The sequence below is a fragment of the Portunus trituberculatus genome, chromosome 42 (assembly GCF_017591435.1).
Source record: "Portunus trituberculatus isolate SZX2019 chromosome 42, ASM1759143v1, whole genome shotgun sequence".
Lineage (NCBI taxonomy): Eukaryota > Metazoa > Arthropoda > Malacostraca > Decapoda > Portunidae > Portunus > Portunus trituberculatus.
In genome coordinates, this window is record NC_059296.1 from 5,718,587 (window position 1) to 5,735,000 (window position 16,414).

General features: G+C 40.0%; 1 protein-coding gene across 2 annotated transcripts in view; it reads right to left on the reverse strand.

The window, feature by feature from the left end:
* The window catches only part of LOC123517761 (proton channel OtopLc-like), a 38,521-nt gene that overhangs the window by 12,115 nt on the left and 9,992 nt on the right, over nt 1–16,414 (reverse strand). Inside the window, exons 2-12 of one of the 2 annotated variants that reach the window (XM_045278181.1) lie at nt 12,510–12,843; nt 10,496–10,664; nt 9,677–9,783; nt 8,366–8,581; nt 6,639–6,753; nt 6,034–6,151; nt 4,789–4,866; nt 2,228–2,383; nt 1,461–1,621; nt 1,183–1,327; nt 293–322 (exon numbers count right to left, since the gene is read on the reverse strand). In XM_045278181.1, the coding sequence (XP_045134116.1) occupies nt 293–322; nt 1,183–1,327; nt 1,461–1,621; nt 2,228–2,383; nt 4,789–4,866; nt 6,034–6,151; nt 6,639–6,753; nt 8,366–8,581; nt 9,677–9,783; nt 10,496–10,664; nt 12,510–12,622 (1,408 nt within the window). In that variant the 5' untranslated portion in view covers nt 12,623–12,843. The remainder of the gene's footprint in view (nt 1–292; nt 323–1,182; nt 1,328–1,460; nt 1,622–2,227; nt 2,384–4,788; nt 4,867–6,033; nt 6,152–6,638; nt 6,754–8,365; nt 8,582–9,676; nt 9,784–10,495; nt 10,665–12,509; nt 12,844–16,414) is intronic. The other variant, XM_045278180.1, reaches the window with a different exon arrangement.

Below are 16,414 nucleotides of genomic sequence, written 5' to 3' on the forward strand. Positions count from 1 at the left end.
CACACACACACACACACACACACAACAAACTCATGCATAAAATCTTATCCACCACAATGACCCAAAAAGGAGACAACTGAAAAAAAAAAGCAGGAAAATTTTCTAGTGAGAATGGATTGAAGAACAACTTGATTAAGATCTTTGTCATTTAATAAGAAGGAAAATCCACTGGCAAAAACAAATAAAAAGACATTCATATTTTCCTGTTCTTTTTTCATTTCCAGCACTTGATAATCAGCCCAAAACACAGGCAGCACCTTCACCTCATAACTCATGATATGATACAGCTTACCTTCATTCAAGATCTGAGCCCACAGATTGCCTGCAATGTAAGACTAGCATTGTTATTGTGCACTGCCTGACACGCCAACTCAGCTCACCTCTGTGCGGCAAGCTGGACTGGCTGGGTGAAGCTCTCAAAGAATATCAACAGAAACACACGCACATGCACACGCACACACGTACACACACACACACACACACACACACACACACACACACACAGATGAAAAGAAACTGACTATTTCATACAACCTAAAGAATGTACTTGGAAAATAAATCTGAAGGATCTCTTATTGAAAAGATAAAAAGGAAAACTGGATATAAGAGAGGACACAAGAAAATTAAAGAAGTGGGGATGATTGAAGGATAGATCATTGGAGCTTCCCTCATAAAAATATACATAACTGGAACAGACACATACACACACCACATAGTCCTACTGTGCATTTGGTCTTTACACATTCATTCACTTGGGGGAAAGAGGAGAAAACGACAGGTTCCCAAGAGCCAAAGTGCTTCCAGGGAAGCATTTCTTTGCCATCCTCTGCCATACACACCATTGGATTTCCAGCATCATGTCCTATCTGCTTTAATTCTTAAGAGTGGGAAACCATTCTCAAATATTCTAGTAAATTTCCAGGTTCAAGAGTTTGCAAGAGTTCAGATTACTTATGTATCTTCAATTAGATAAGCTCTAATACAAATAAAAAAGGCATCAGATATTTCAGGTAACAAATTCATATTTGTTATCTGCTTCATCCAATATGCTCCAAATTTAAATATGAACACAAGACGTAAAATTAAAGCAACAGGAGACATTTCTTGATTCTGGTTATCCTAAAGTATTTCCAGTGTAGAGAAAGGCAAGTTAAGAGTTGTCACAGTTGTGTTGTGCCTCACCTCCGTGGTGTTCCCCGTGGAAGTAGAGGTTGATGATTTCGTGTTTGGTCTCTTGCACGAGTACATTGAGCCAGATGCAGAGATTTGTTCCAATCATGTGCATCAGCCCAAACCTGGCAATAATACGATGGCGACTGATGGCAACCTGAGGATGGGAAGCGTGTTCAGAGGATTGCAGCTACAGACCCAAGCAAAGTTACTATGCACAGCTCTTACTATGTCACCAGACCAGGGACCACCGTTATCATTCATGGCTTCTTCCTTGTGTGTCAACTCACCCTTGAGTTAAGGAAGATGAAATACATTTGAATGAAAGTGAAGAGCATTCTGGCTGCTGGAGAGATCACCAAGAGGATATCGGCACAACTGTCACCTCCTTGTAGCTCAAAGTATTGTCCAACTTCCAGCCCACTATAGATCATGCTGCCAATGCCAAACACTGCCAAAGGAAGAAAACACAATAATATCTCATAAATTGTGTATGAAAACACACAGACAATACCTCAGAAGATGCAAGGTAAGCTTAGGAAAAAATTGTACAGTTGTATTGTAAAATGGTTTTAATTCAGTGCATTTCCTAAAGAGACCATAAATTGTCTTTCATGCTACAAGCTCACCAAGCAAGTGATTCATTACTGTTCAATTACTAATCTGCTATTTTGATTATTCACTTGACAATTAAATATGTACATGGTAATTAACAAAGGATAAACATGGCAGATGTGAAATCATTAATGCATCTACCAAAGGAATGAGGAGAAACAAGGATAACCTTCACTAATGTCATGACAAGACATGAAGCTCCGAGCCAAAGCACGATTTACTGTCAAGATTCTCATGATTCATATTGCCCATCAGATCTGGGTTTGAACCTCAGTCATGTCCACCTCCTTGTTTATTATAGAACAGTTTCTCACTGTTTTGCAATGAAGAATGCATTTCTTCACTTAATTATGATACTCCACCTGCCATTTCCCAACCACAATTTGATTCAAAAGATGGGGTCACCTTCGTGAAGACAAAACAGCGCCGATGGAATACTCACACACAGCTCCCATCTTGAGATACATGGAGCCATGGTTGCTGGACTCGGTCAGTCCATACTTAGGTGGCTTGAAGGTCATGGTGTTGATGGAGGCTCGGTCGCTTTCCTTGTCAGCATCGTGGCCACTGAAACGTGACTCTTTGCTGTGCAGTCGTCCTGTGTTGTGACAGAGGAAAAGGTGATAAAGAATAGACAAAGTGAACAAAAGGTTTATCATATTCATCAATATCTAATATTTGTTCCTTAGAATTTTCACATGGGGTTGGTTGAAACAAGTCCTTTCAGTTATACCTGTCTGAATTCCTTCTTTGTATGCTCTCTGAAAGAGTCTGCAATGGTTAAACTGTTCGAGAGAGAGAGAGAGAGAGAGAGAGAGAGAGAGAGAGAGAGAGAGAGAGAGAGAGAGAGAGAGAGAGAGAGAGAGAGAGAGAGAGAGAGAGAGAGAGAGAGAGAGAGAGAGAGAGAGATTAATACTGTATAATCTCTTGAATATGAAGTTTTTTGATGAAGACAGATAAATAGAAACAGATAAATACAAATGAATAAATCCACACAACCATGAAGAAGTTCTGTTTCCAAACAAAAGGACAGACACTTGACAGGGAGTTGGGTGCAGAGGCAGCATGAGCAAAGTGCATCAGTTGGTTAACAGTTAGGCTGGACAAAACTAGATACAAAGACATAATAGCAAGTTCAGATCACTCTAGCCTATGATACGTCTTGGTAAATATAAACACACATTTAAATGTACATAAAAAATTCATGATTACAACTAAATGAACTAAAATTCATACCATATGTAGTTTTGATTACTTGAGTCAGTAAGGCAAGTACACTGCAAGACATGAATGTACACTCTGGCTCCCTCAGGTGTAGCTCGCAGACTATATTGCTACCGTTTAGTTATGCATTCTTTTTAATTCCATTCCTCATGCCTTGCCTTCAAACCCACAAGGTGTATGCTGGCTTGTCCCAGCCACCTGTCATGCTCACTCGCGATGTTAAGCTTTCTACTTACTCATGCATTTGACTAGAAGTTGGTCTTCATTTGTTATAGGTATGTATATACAATATCTAAGTAGTAGGAGGTAAAAAATAACAAATCAGTGAAGAAAATACGTGTGGTCAAATCAAGAGTAGCATCTTTCCAACAGAGAGAAGATAGATAAGTTATTTTCATAATTATCGAAGACTGATTGGCAATTATTTGTACATGAAGCCAAGGTGCACACAATGACCTGTAACTGGCAGAGTGGTGTGGTTAGTAGCTGGTACATTTGGCTCAGATCTAGAGTGTTCCGGATTTGAATCCTCAGCCAGGAAGAAACAAATTAGTCTTGTCAGTTTTCACCCTGTTCACCCACCAAAAAAGAGGTACTAAATCTAAGCTGAGGAATTGTGGCCTTGCCATTCCCAAACCCTGCTGGTTTACACGGCGCTGCTTTTGACGCTAGACGCTAGCATTTACTATTGCCAACTTAACACTTTTCCAGAGCCAATTTCAAGCGGTTATTAACGCAAGCGGTAAGCCGTTTACACGATGCTGCTAAAAATTATGAACTTGCAAGCGTTAAATCTAACGAGGTGAAAATGGACTTGTGCCAAGATTCTTATCCGTTTTTTTTCTCTCTATTTTAAAATAAAATAAAATAAAAGAAAAAATTAATTATGAGGAAAAAGGGGTAGATATTTTAAATGAAATGAAAATAAGTTGATAAGCAACAACCAAAATATTATAAAAAGACTTGCAAATAAAGCCTACTATCATTAAAAGTGACTGAGTTAAGTAAATCATCCAGGAAAATGCTGTTATAATTATTTGAGTCAAGTTCGAGCCATAATTTATTCCCTACAGAAGCGATAGACCGTCACACCTTGCCCTCATCATCTATTATTTCCCTCCTGAAACGCTAGACGCCAGCGTTAAAAGTTGAGCCCGTTAACTTTATTGCAGCATTAAGTAGACACTGTGAATTCAAGATTTTAGTCGCTAGTGAATAAAAGATGCCGCGTCTTGAAACGCTTTGACTAGCGAATTCGCTAGCGAATTGAAACGCTTGGCCAAAGCGAATAATAGCAGCGCCGTGTAAATGACGCAAATGTTCAGTTGGCTTTCAGACTCATCAGATGAGGGAAGTTTGGTTGGCACAAAGTGGTCAGCTTACCCAAAATTTAGTTCAGTAAGGTTCAGTTTATGGAGGGTTTACTGTATATCCTGTTTTGAATGAAATATGGGACTATGGGACAAAAAGGAAGAATTTCAAATACAGATCATATGTATTACTATCATAAAAAGATGTTTAGAGAGTAACTTTCAATAGCTGGTGAAATATTTTAGCAATTTCTATACCAGACTCCTGTTACAAATGTTTTTAATTATTTGCTCAAAACACATGAAAAATCTGTGCAGGTGTTACATCATTATGACACACACATACACATACACACACACAAACACTCCTACACACACACACACTGCCCAGAACCAGCTTTGTCACAACACACCCACAGTGCAGTGTTATTTAGTTATGAAAGCAGTGCAACATGAAGCACTGGGGTACCTGTCCCCTCGTTGGTGTTGGAGCTGTTCCTGCGGCGAAAGAACGCCAAGTTTAAATCAGGTATGGGCACGTAGCTTCCTGCAACACATTGTAATGCAAAGCGTGAGTTCCTGTCACAGACTACTGCACTCGCTCACTCTCAAGGGTTGTTAGGAGTTGTGTCTTTCTGTATTGGTGTCCTCAGCAAGGCTACCAATCAAAGCTGAATAATTTTTTTGTGGCATGTACTTTTGCAGTTTACTCTTCATTGAAAATATGTACATATCTCTCTTCTTCTATCTATGGAATGTATGTCTGCAATACAAGAAGGGAAGCATGCAAGCATGGAGACTCACTGCACACTTACCAAGCACCAAGCTATACCCAAACACTTCCTCATTACTACCTCAGCAGAAAAAGACAGCCAAAGAAACTGCCTTCATCAATCCACCACTTCTTTCTCAAATAGCATAAAAAAATGCATGATATACCAGTATGTGCATGTTGTCTAAATTACTGTTCTGGTGAGGGATGTAAAATGAACAGTAGAATAAAAATATTTTTCTTCTGAAAACCAAATCCAGGAAAGAGCCACCTTCCAAAACCATTCAACCCTAAAAAAGATGGCACAGTAATTATTCAAGGAAATACACACCCACCCACTGCAACACTGCAATGAAAGCATCACTACCACACACACACATTAAAAATATATTGCACATGAAGCACTTTATCAAATATATTGTAGGTTTAGTACTAAATTGTGAGAGAGAGAGAGAGAGAGAGAGAGAGAGAGAGAGAGAGAGAGAGAGAGAGAGAGAGAGAGAGAGAGAGAGAGAGAGAGAGAGAGAGAGAGAGAGAGAGAGAGAGAGAGAGAGAGAGAGAGAGAGAGAGAGAGAGAATGATAACCTGGATCTTCTGGTATAAAGTGATAAAGTAGTTCTTAGCTTTAAGTACAAGATCTCTAACATTGCATGACTTTTAGTGAAGACTAAGCGCAAAGATGCAGCAATTCATTTAGCTCATTAGAGTTTAAGGTGATGCAATATTAAACTATAACTGCTGAGAGAGAGAGAGAGAGAGAGAGAGAGAGAGAGAGAGAGAGAGAGAGAGAGAGAGAGAGAGAGAGAGAGAGAGAGAGAGAGAGAGAGAGAGAGAGAGAGAGAGAGAGAGAGAGAGAGAGAGAGAGAGAGAGAATGTTTACTGCCATCTACCTACAAGATAACAGTCAACAGTCAACAGTGATGGTGGGCTTCAGTGACTCACGTAGTGTCTGGAACTTTGACTTCAGTTGGCTGGTGGGAATGTTGATGGTCTGCAGCAAGAAGAGATACGCGTACACCAGGAACACTATGGAGCCGATGTACAAGTAGAGGTAAAATCCCTGCCGAATTAAAAAAGCATTCAAATTGGTTAGAAGTTTCAACTGACCCATCCCAGTGCCTAATGGGTTGACCCTGTTATCACTTTTGTGAACAGGTGACAACCGTTAATGTTTTGGTCTTTGTGAGTCTCTCCTCCATCACACACTAACTTGGGAAGTATCATGCCTGTTCTATCAAGAGAAAAGAACTTGCTATATTGTCACACTGCACTCATTTATGTGGAGCACCTGGTGGCTGATGCAGACCATTGCCTGCATAACAATGCCTCACTGTACCCTGCTGTCTACTCCAAAACAGAGTGCCTGCATACAGCCAGTGGGTATCAGGGACTAACTGATTGCTACCATTGTGTAACACTATAAAAAAGCAACATATTTTTGTTCAGTGGACACAGCCTGTCAGGGATTTGGCTCTTACATGGACAGTGCTTCATGGGTCTACAGATTCTACACTATCCAATATCATCACTACATGCTTGATACTCACATTGTAAAAGGAGATGGGGATGTTGTGGGAGATGACCTCAGCAACAGGGAATGCCATACCCATCACTACCAACAGCTTGCCATACAGAGCACTCACACAGGCGATCAGGGAGTCACTGTAAGTAAGGACAGTGCTTAGAGCTGTATTTCCATCATTATAATGTATGAAATAAAATGTAAGTGTGTGTGTATTCATTTACCTAGTTGTACATTGCACGGTTCAACCAGTGCTCGAACCACATGTTTGTGAATGTTTGTCATTCACTTATGGTCGTCTGTTGGTCACCCAGACAGACATTTCCCTACAGAAAGAGCTCAGAGCTTGTACTGACTGATCTTCCAATAGGACTGAGACCACTCACACACCACACACCAGACTGCAAAATCACAACCCTCAGGCTGCATCCCATATTTAATTGCTTTTATGTGAACATGGGATGCACATTAAGAGGCTTGTCCATTTGCCTGTGTGTGTGTGTGTGTGTGTGTGTGTGTGTGTGTGTGTGTGTGTGTGTGTGTGTGTGTGTGTGTGTGTGTGTGTGTGTGTGTGTGTGTGTGTGTATTCACATTAAAATATCAAAATAACCATGTCATATAGATTCATTTTGCCGATGAGCAGGAGTAGTATTTCATTTGAGAGGCAAAGCACAGGGGTGGTGGAAGGTTGTGTCACCCTGAGCACCATAACATTTCCCAGGGTGCTGCACATATGACAGACTGATGGGTCTCACAAGCATATCCTCCTCGTCCTCCTCCTGATGACCTTGGATGGTTAGGATTCATGTTTACAAGAGTCAGTCTTTGTCACCTGATGCCAGACTACTAAACTGTTCTTTTATGCTTAAGATTGTTCACTTTTAGATTTCCAGTCCTCTACTTTCTTTCATCTCTTTAGTTTATTTCTTGCCATTTATTCACTATTCATATCTGCAAAATATGAGAGATGGAATGACCACCTATACCCTTTAACATTTAGTTTGAGTTCAGTAAACAAAGAATATAATGAAAACACTTCTAATTAGAGTGAGGACAGAATGCTTCAACAGATGTGGCATGATGTGCTGTGGGGAAACTTAAAGTCTAAAACGATTCACATGAAATACTGCACATCAACCTGCATGAGTGTGGCCTGTCATCAGTGAGTGAGGGTGAGCTGTAGCAAGCTGGAACCCTTCCCTCACAGTGATGATGATGATGATGATGAGGAGGAGGAGGAGACATTGGTATGGGGGAGAGGGAACCAAATATAAGCTCAGTGTTGGGCACTTTCAAGGCTTGATGAAGCCCTGGTAGGATGAGATCCATGGTTTTAAGGAGCCTTGACATGATTCACACAACATATTTTTGATATTTTTCAGGTAATGACATTGCACCAATTCACCAATTAAGAAATAAGATTCTTCAAAGTGATAATCTCATCTCCAGCAAGACTAGATCTTTCTAAAAGCATAACAATGATCTGTGTACAGTGTGGTACTTTTTCATTACCCTACTGAAAGCAAATTAAAGTAACATTAGCCACTGACTAAATAAAGGTAAAGAACAATCAGCCGTATTCATTCATCCTCAAGAAGATGCAGTCATGCAAAACTATTTCCAGACATTGCATAAGACAACATTCAGCAAGGTCATCACATCATATCAGGCCACAGGCAATACAAATATAGCAATGATGTAGAGAAATGACGCTAGCACTGATTGCAGTATCACTACAGGGTGTCTACTAACTTCCCTTCCTGTCTCCAGTCCACCATTGAGGGCTCCAAACTGTTCTTGGAGCTGGAGCGACGCATGTGGTGGTGGGTCGGTAGCTGAAGGTTCACCTGGCTGCCTCCCATACGCCTCATGATCTCATTCATGGAGTTCCTGCGAGTCCGCCTGTAGCCGTTGAAGTCAACAGAAGAGCGACGAGGATCTGGGAGATCCAGTGAGTTCATAGGGAGCCTGTGGGAGCAAGTTCTAGAGCTACTGAAGGCAGGGGAGGAGAGGCAGTAGAATGGAGCCATGAGTTCAGTTGAGAAAGTGCTTGTTGCTATTCACCTATCACCTCAGTCAATCAAATGCACACCGGCAACAACTACCACTTTGTGACTGACAAGACAAGCAAGTAGAAACTGTGCAATTTCCTGACAGAGTGCAAGTCACTAATGGAAGTGTATCACTACTTCATTACTCCAACTTGGCCCATCAAATGCAAGACACAGCCACACAACTGGCTTCAAGTGACGAGTGCTGAGCCGTGGAGGAAGCAAGATGCTGTGAACAGGACCAGATCAGTCACTGGGAGTCTGAGGCACACTCAAGAGGGCAATTGGGGTTCAAAAAAATTTTAACTTCTCAACCATAAATACCATTATCATGTAGAATCAGGTACTTAATTTTTATTCACATCTTTATGTAAAGAACCCCAAGTTGATCTGTGCCTCAGAATAACCCATGTGACTTAATCCAGAGCTAGTTGTGACTACAGGTGACACAGAAATACTTATACTAGTGTGCAAGAAGAGAGAAGCTTGTCATCACTACCAATACACTAAGAATTGACTACTGTACTACTGTAATGCAAGTACGGCTTCTCAAGGTGTGAAATTCTTGGGTCTATGGAGTTAATAGGATGTAAATACGACACACTGTTAAGTCAGAAATCTGTGAAGTTTGTGAAAAGTAGGAGCATGAAAATAAGGCTCATAATCAAAGAGGAAGGGACTTGGAAGATGGAAAGATAAGGTGAAGGGGCACATGCATGAAAAAATGTTTGTTGAGTGTAAGGGCTTCAAAAAAATATATAAATAAAAAAAAAAAAAAAAAAAAAATAAATAAATAAAAAAAAAATTAATAAATAAATAAATAAAAAAAATAAAAAGGAAGCAGTGTCTGAATAATGAAGCATAGATTCCTGTCCCTTTTAAAAAGGTTAAAGGAAAGACCTTTTAAACTCCCAGACACAGCATTTCACACCCTGCTGCCTCGCTGGCTCACACTGGGAAGAGTCCTAGCCTGTACATCCCATAAGTATCATGCCACAAAGCTGACACTCACGAGAGCTTGGGGCGCTTCTCCTCATTGTGAGGGCCACCATTGATGGTTGTGGCGGGAACACCATTGTTGACCACTTGTCCGTTGGAGGCAGAGCTGTCACACTGGTCCTGCAATCAACATACCACTGTAATGATTCCTGACTGACAATCAAGCCTCAGTGGCTCATCAAACCCCTTGCTCTGATACAAGCTGGACTTGTATTTATGTGGGGACATCCATACTTGTGTGAATCAGAGTTATGCATTGTTGGACTTGTGTTTATGTGGGGACATCCATACTTGTGTGAATCAGAGTTATGCATTGTATGTAGTAGCTGGGTATGTAGGTACATACTACATGCAATGCAAAACTGATTCTGATTCCAACTATCAAGGCGTAGGATACCACAGCTGGTGCATAATACGCATATTGGGCACCCATGGGGAGGGAAAGGGGGAGGGGAGAAGGGGGGAACCAAAAGTGCAAGTGAGTGAAGTTGCCTAAATGTATCTGCAAGTGTGTTTGTTTAAGAGAATGCACCTACAATAGTGCGCCACTGTCTAGAATACATTGGAGAAACCTGTTCCAGTACTTCATGATGCATGCAAAATATGAAAGCTTGTATACATCAGTGTCAGTATGATATATTTGGTGTGCTTGGTTGTGTTAGGAGCACGTATATTCCCCTTTTCCAATTTTGTGGTCACAACCCGAAGTGGAGTCGCCAAGCGTTTTTCTGGGGTCGCCAAGATCTCAAAATACCAAACATAAGTAGTAATCATCCATCCCCATTCCCCACTTCTCCACTTCAACTCTCCCAGTGTTCAGCACGTTATTCACCTCGTTGTTTTCGTAAGTGAGCCGGACCTTTGGGGTTGCGTTGTCAGTCACCTCATCCTCCTCTGCGGACACTATGATATGGGGTGTGGTCGGTGAACTGGGGGAGGCTGCGGCATTGGAGGATGGTTCCGCCCCGTCCTCGCCGACGCCGCCGTGCACACCAACCCATCTGGAAGGCAATGGTTTGTTAGTTATCAAGGTAAGTCTTCACTTACATAAGTTACATTTGGGGTCTTTCTAGATAATCATTACTCCTAAGAGATTTTGACCAGGGAGCAATGTGCCACGACACTGCCTTGATGAGGGCGCCCGACGGGCCGACAGGCCTGCCTGGGCTGCGTTTGAGACGGCGCACCGGCATGTGCCGGCGTACCGAGACTCCCGGATCGTCTTTTCAAACGCTTTTGGGAGCTTCCACTGTAAAATAAACAAACCGGCTTCGTTGCTATGGTAACGCGTCCCTAGCGGCCAAAGCATCAGCTGCAGGAGCTATGATGCGGTCCTCAGGTGTGCTGCTGTTACCCTCTTAACACAGGTTTGTTAAATCTATGACTACTGCCAGCCATGCACACAACCATATAGGCAGCTTCCTCTTTGGCATGGAGAGCAGCAGAAGACTCCCTTTGGTGTCCTTATTGTGTTTGCTTATAAAAATGCAGTGACGCCATCCTTGGCTTTGCCTTCTCTTTCTTAAATTAACAGTATTCAAGTGATACCAAAAAATACAGTTCTCACAGTGCTTGAAATGCTTATGCGCAGTAACTCATGGTTTCTTTTGTTGTCATGCCAGACGGCGAGTCGCATGAGGGAGTGTGGGTACTACGTACTGCATGTACAGTACCTTGAAACTTGACCATACCCAATGGAGATTTGAGAGTGGCGTGGCGTGGGTTAGGTGCTAGACGTACAGCCACAGCGTCCTTCACCGCCACCCTTCGCGGCTCACGATGAAGTTTAGCTCCGCCAGAATAAACAAAATAGCAATATATTACATGTCTGAACAGCCTACACAGAGTTAGCCAGCATTATTTTGTCCCTTGTAGCCGGAGCAAAAACCATATACGTGTTGACTGTTTCCTGGACTTTATACTTCAAGCCCCACGACACTGACAGCCTCATCAACACGCCGATACTTACCTACAGGGATCTGTGGGTACACCTGCATTGTGTTGTAAGCAAAGCCCGGACAGCTCCGTGCAACAGGACACTCACGGACACGACATACCCGAGGCCCTGCCGCCCTTGCCCACAGCGTCGCGCAATTATCAAATCTCTCCAGGGCAAAGGTTGAGGCGGCGAAGGTTAACAACTGAACAACGGTAACCAAGGTCATCTGGATTCCTCAAAAGCATCATCCGATAAGGGCAACCTTGAGGAAATGCAACAAACGATAAACACTAAAAAAAAAAAAAAAAAAAAAAAAAGTGAGCATCAAGGGAATGAATGAGTGGCGTCACCACCAGATGTATCTCGGTAGTTTTGCCTGCGTGTGACACCGTGTTTCGTCGTCGTTGTTATAAGTGTTGTTGCTACCGAGTCAATGCTAACCGTACATCTATCATGAAAATGCTGCCCTTACTTATTTATGCCATAAATATATATATACGTGTATATATACGTATATATATATATATATATATATATATATATATATATATATATATATATATATATATATATATATATATATATATAGAGAGAGAGAGAGAGAGAGAGAGAGAGAGAGAGAGAGAGAGAGAGAGAGAGAGAGAGAGAGAGAGAGAGAGAGAGAGAGATCCAAATATATATATATATATATATATATATATATATATATATATATATATATATATATATATATATATATATATATATATATATATATATATATATAGAGATAGAGAGAGAGAGAGAGAGAGAGAGAGAGAGAGAGAGAGAGAGAGAGAGAGAGAGAGAGAGAGAGAGAGAGAGAGAGAGAGAGAGAAATAGTTTTTATTTACTGCTTCTAGCTGGTGCATGGTATATCAAGACGTACTCAGTCTCGGCGCACAAGATGCAGGTCCCAGCAGTCGGATCTTCATGGTTAGGGATATGGACGTGGACCTGCTGCTGCTGCTTATGCTTCTTCTGTCTCCAGCGGTTCATCATCTTCGGTTTTTTACCCGAGACGCCGCACGTCACTCTGAACTCGAGAAGGTTCAGTTCAAGGCGAGTGGCGATGCCTGGTGCTGATTGTCGTGACTGCCACACTTAATTACTCTAATGAATCTAATGCTTTGTGTTCTTCTCAATGTTCTCTTCTTCCTACATGTGTACAGTAATTACAGTAAGTGGATACTGACACACAGGGCACACTGGATGGCTTTACACTGAAAACAAGGTGCACCTGAGTTAACTAAAGGCCCTTTTTACTAATACGATAATAACTGCTGATGCTGATGTTGTTCCTGAGTATTTAAACTTGGCTGATGCCACCCATTAAACCAAGGCAGAGGAGAAAAGTACATATACATACACTCATTTGCATTGTGAGGGTGAAGGGGAGGAGACCGACCCCCGGCACCCCGCACCACAATATGCGAGGATCACTGAACATCCTTGACTTGACTGCATGGCTGGGGCTTAAAAACAAGGAACTGAACGAATAAACCACGAAAGACGAATAGCCGAGGAACTGAACCTACGAAAAAAACTCAAAAGCATCAACAAAACTCGTTACAGTGAGTATCGCCAATCATCAAGGTCTGTGAGGGATTTGGCCGACCTTGAGTGACCAGCAGTACGTAAACCCACACGAAGCCCCGATGGCAGAGCTGGTGTATCTGGCTACACTATTATAGACATATCCTGTTCTCCAGTAACTGCCTGTCCGCTCCCAACGTACAGTACCACCACCTACTGAATGAAGTAAATGCGACAAGGCCTACCAAGGCAATGAATATAGACACTATATAGAGATGACGGATCCAAGCAGGGTTACAGGGTACGCAGAGTTGTTGATTTGTGAACTAAACATCCGCTTTTGTCTGTAGCTCCCTCCACGTGTCATCCACTACGACTGGGAGCAAAAAGCTGATCCTAGCAAGCAGTGGGAGCGTTGTACCAGAGAGAGAGAGAGAGAGAGAGAGAGAGAGAGAGAGAGAGAGAGAGAGAGAGAGATTAAATGCGACACGTGCACAGGGTATCAACATATTTTTTGTTTCACTAGCTGCAAGGTCAAAGAATGTGTTGGAGGCGCGTGCATCCCACTCTAGAGGAAATTAATTAAATGCGACACGTGCACAGGATATCAACATATTTTTTTGTTTCACTAGTTGCAAGGTCAAAGAACGTGTCGGAGGCGCGTGCATCCCACACTTACAGAAGAGGATATATATATATATATATATATATATATATATATATATATATATATATATATATATATATATATATATATATATATATATATATATATATATATATATATATATATATATATATATATATATATATATATATATATATATATATATATATATATATATATATATATATATATATATATATATATATATATATATATATATATATATATATATATATATATATATATATATATATATATATATATATATATATATATATATATATATATATATATATATATATATATATATATATATATATATATATATATATATATATATATATATATATATATATATGAGAGAGAGAGAGAGAGAGAGAGAGAGAGAGAGAGAGAGAGAGAGATTCAAATTTGTCATATATATATATATATATATATATATATATATATATATATATATATATATATATATATATATATGAGAGAGAGAGAGAGAGAGAGAGAGAGAGAGAGAGAGAGAGAGAGAGAGAGAGAGAGAGAGAGAGAGAGAGAGAGAGAGAGAGAGGGGGAGGGGAGGAGCTGTACCCCGACTGCCTCGGCGCGCACATTTCAACACAAATATTGCAACAATACAATCCTTCACCTTTTGAACGTGAATTTTGATTCTACACAATTCTTCACAAGACTGTAGACTTTCCATACTTTGAGTAAAAAGTGGAAAAGTTTACTTAATATAATCTCCATAATTTTGAACTCGACAATCTACACAACTGCATACTTTTCTGAACGGAATCAAAAAGAGGTCACGAGACATAACCTCGATTATAATTTAATCCTGTACCACTGTAAGTGTGAACGTGCACTCAGTTTAGACAAACTTTTCAAGCAGCTGACAACACTTCCACATAATTTTTTTTTTTCTAGCGATGCATCTTTAAGATATACAAACACTAACACCAAGAATGCCAATGAGTGTTGGTATGATAACAAATATTCATGGCGACGCCTTACCTCGATCCTTCCCTCAGTTGTAATGATTTATACCACCAGCCTAGCGCCGATGTCTGCAAACTAATGTGACGAGATGCGACGCTCAAAACAATAGTAACGATGCGATTGCCTTTTTGATTCCCTTGACGAATAGCGACATTAATCTATACGTACCTATCTCATCTGTACACTTAATACTCAAACCTATCTACCTACCCTTCTATATATATCTGCTTACCTTGACGAATAGCGGTATTAATCTACGTATCTATCTCACTTGTACACTCAATACTCACACCTACTATATATACCTATCCTTCTATATCTATCTGTTTACCTAAATACATACATTATCTACATCTAGTTTTGTATGTACCTATATTTATATACCTACCTACATACTGTATACACACACACACACACACACACACACACACGCCTTGTATGGTATAACAAAAGACCACGCCACGTCTGGACAGCATCACAAGCACAGCCTTCCATACGAAACATTGCCAGGAATATTAAGGACTGATGACACCTGCATTGCGTACGTTCTGGGAGAGAAAACGCTGCATAAAGCCACTCCTGCCATACAGATAAACATTGCATGATTTGCAAAGTGGTACTACATCGTTCCTTCATGCCGAGCTCATTCCTTCTCCGTCCGTGCATCTGTTCTTTATTTTTGGATTTCCTGCCTTTTCGTCTTTATTATTCATTTACGCAAGTGTTCCTAAACGACTCTGACTTGGCGTCTCTGCTCCACGTTTAACGAGGTTTTGTGGTGGTCAGTGAGGTGATTAAAGTGTTATCGTCATTATAGTAAAAGTTGATTAAGCAACAATTCTGCATCGCCAATGGGATAACAATAATTAACTACAAGAATATGTTTCACCCTAATTGTTGTAAAAAAAAGTTTTCGACGTGTTTCTGTGCTTCTGGCGAGAGTTGGGCAAGTTTGAAAAAGACACATGAGAAGTTCCATAATCTCGTACCAAATGAATAACGGTAATGATTCTAAAAAGAGGATCCAGCATTTGAGAACACTACGGGCCGCTGTCTTTTCTCCTCTCTTTTTCCTGATTACATTTTTTGTGAAGCGTTGAGCTACTTGTATGAATCATTGCTAATCATTTTACTTACTTGATAATAATAATAATAATAATAATAATAATAATAATAATAATAATAATAATAAAATAATAATAGTAATAATAATAATAATAATAATAATAATAATAATAATTATTATTATTATTATTATAATATATTATTACAATATATAATAATAATAATAATAATAATAATAATAATAATAATAATAATTATTATTATTATTGTTATGATAATAATAACAATAATGATAATAATAATAATAATAATAATAATAATAATAATAATAATAATAATTATTATTATTATCGTTGTTATTATTATCACCATTATCAATTTAACTTATACTTTTTAGTTTACTTGATATCTATCGATAAACGGGCATCCTGGCGCGAGCGCGCGCACGCGCACGCATACACGCACACGCACACACACACGCACGCACACACACACACACACACACACACACACACACACACACACACACA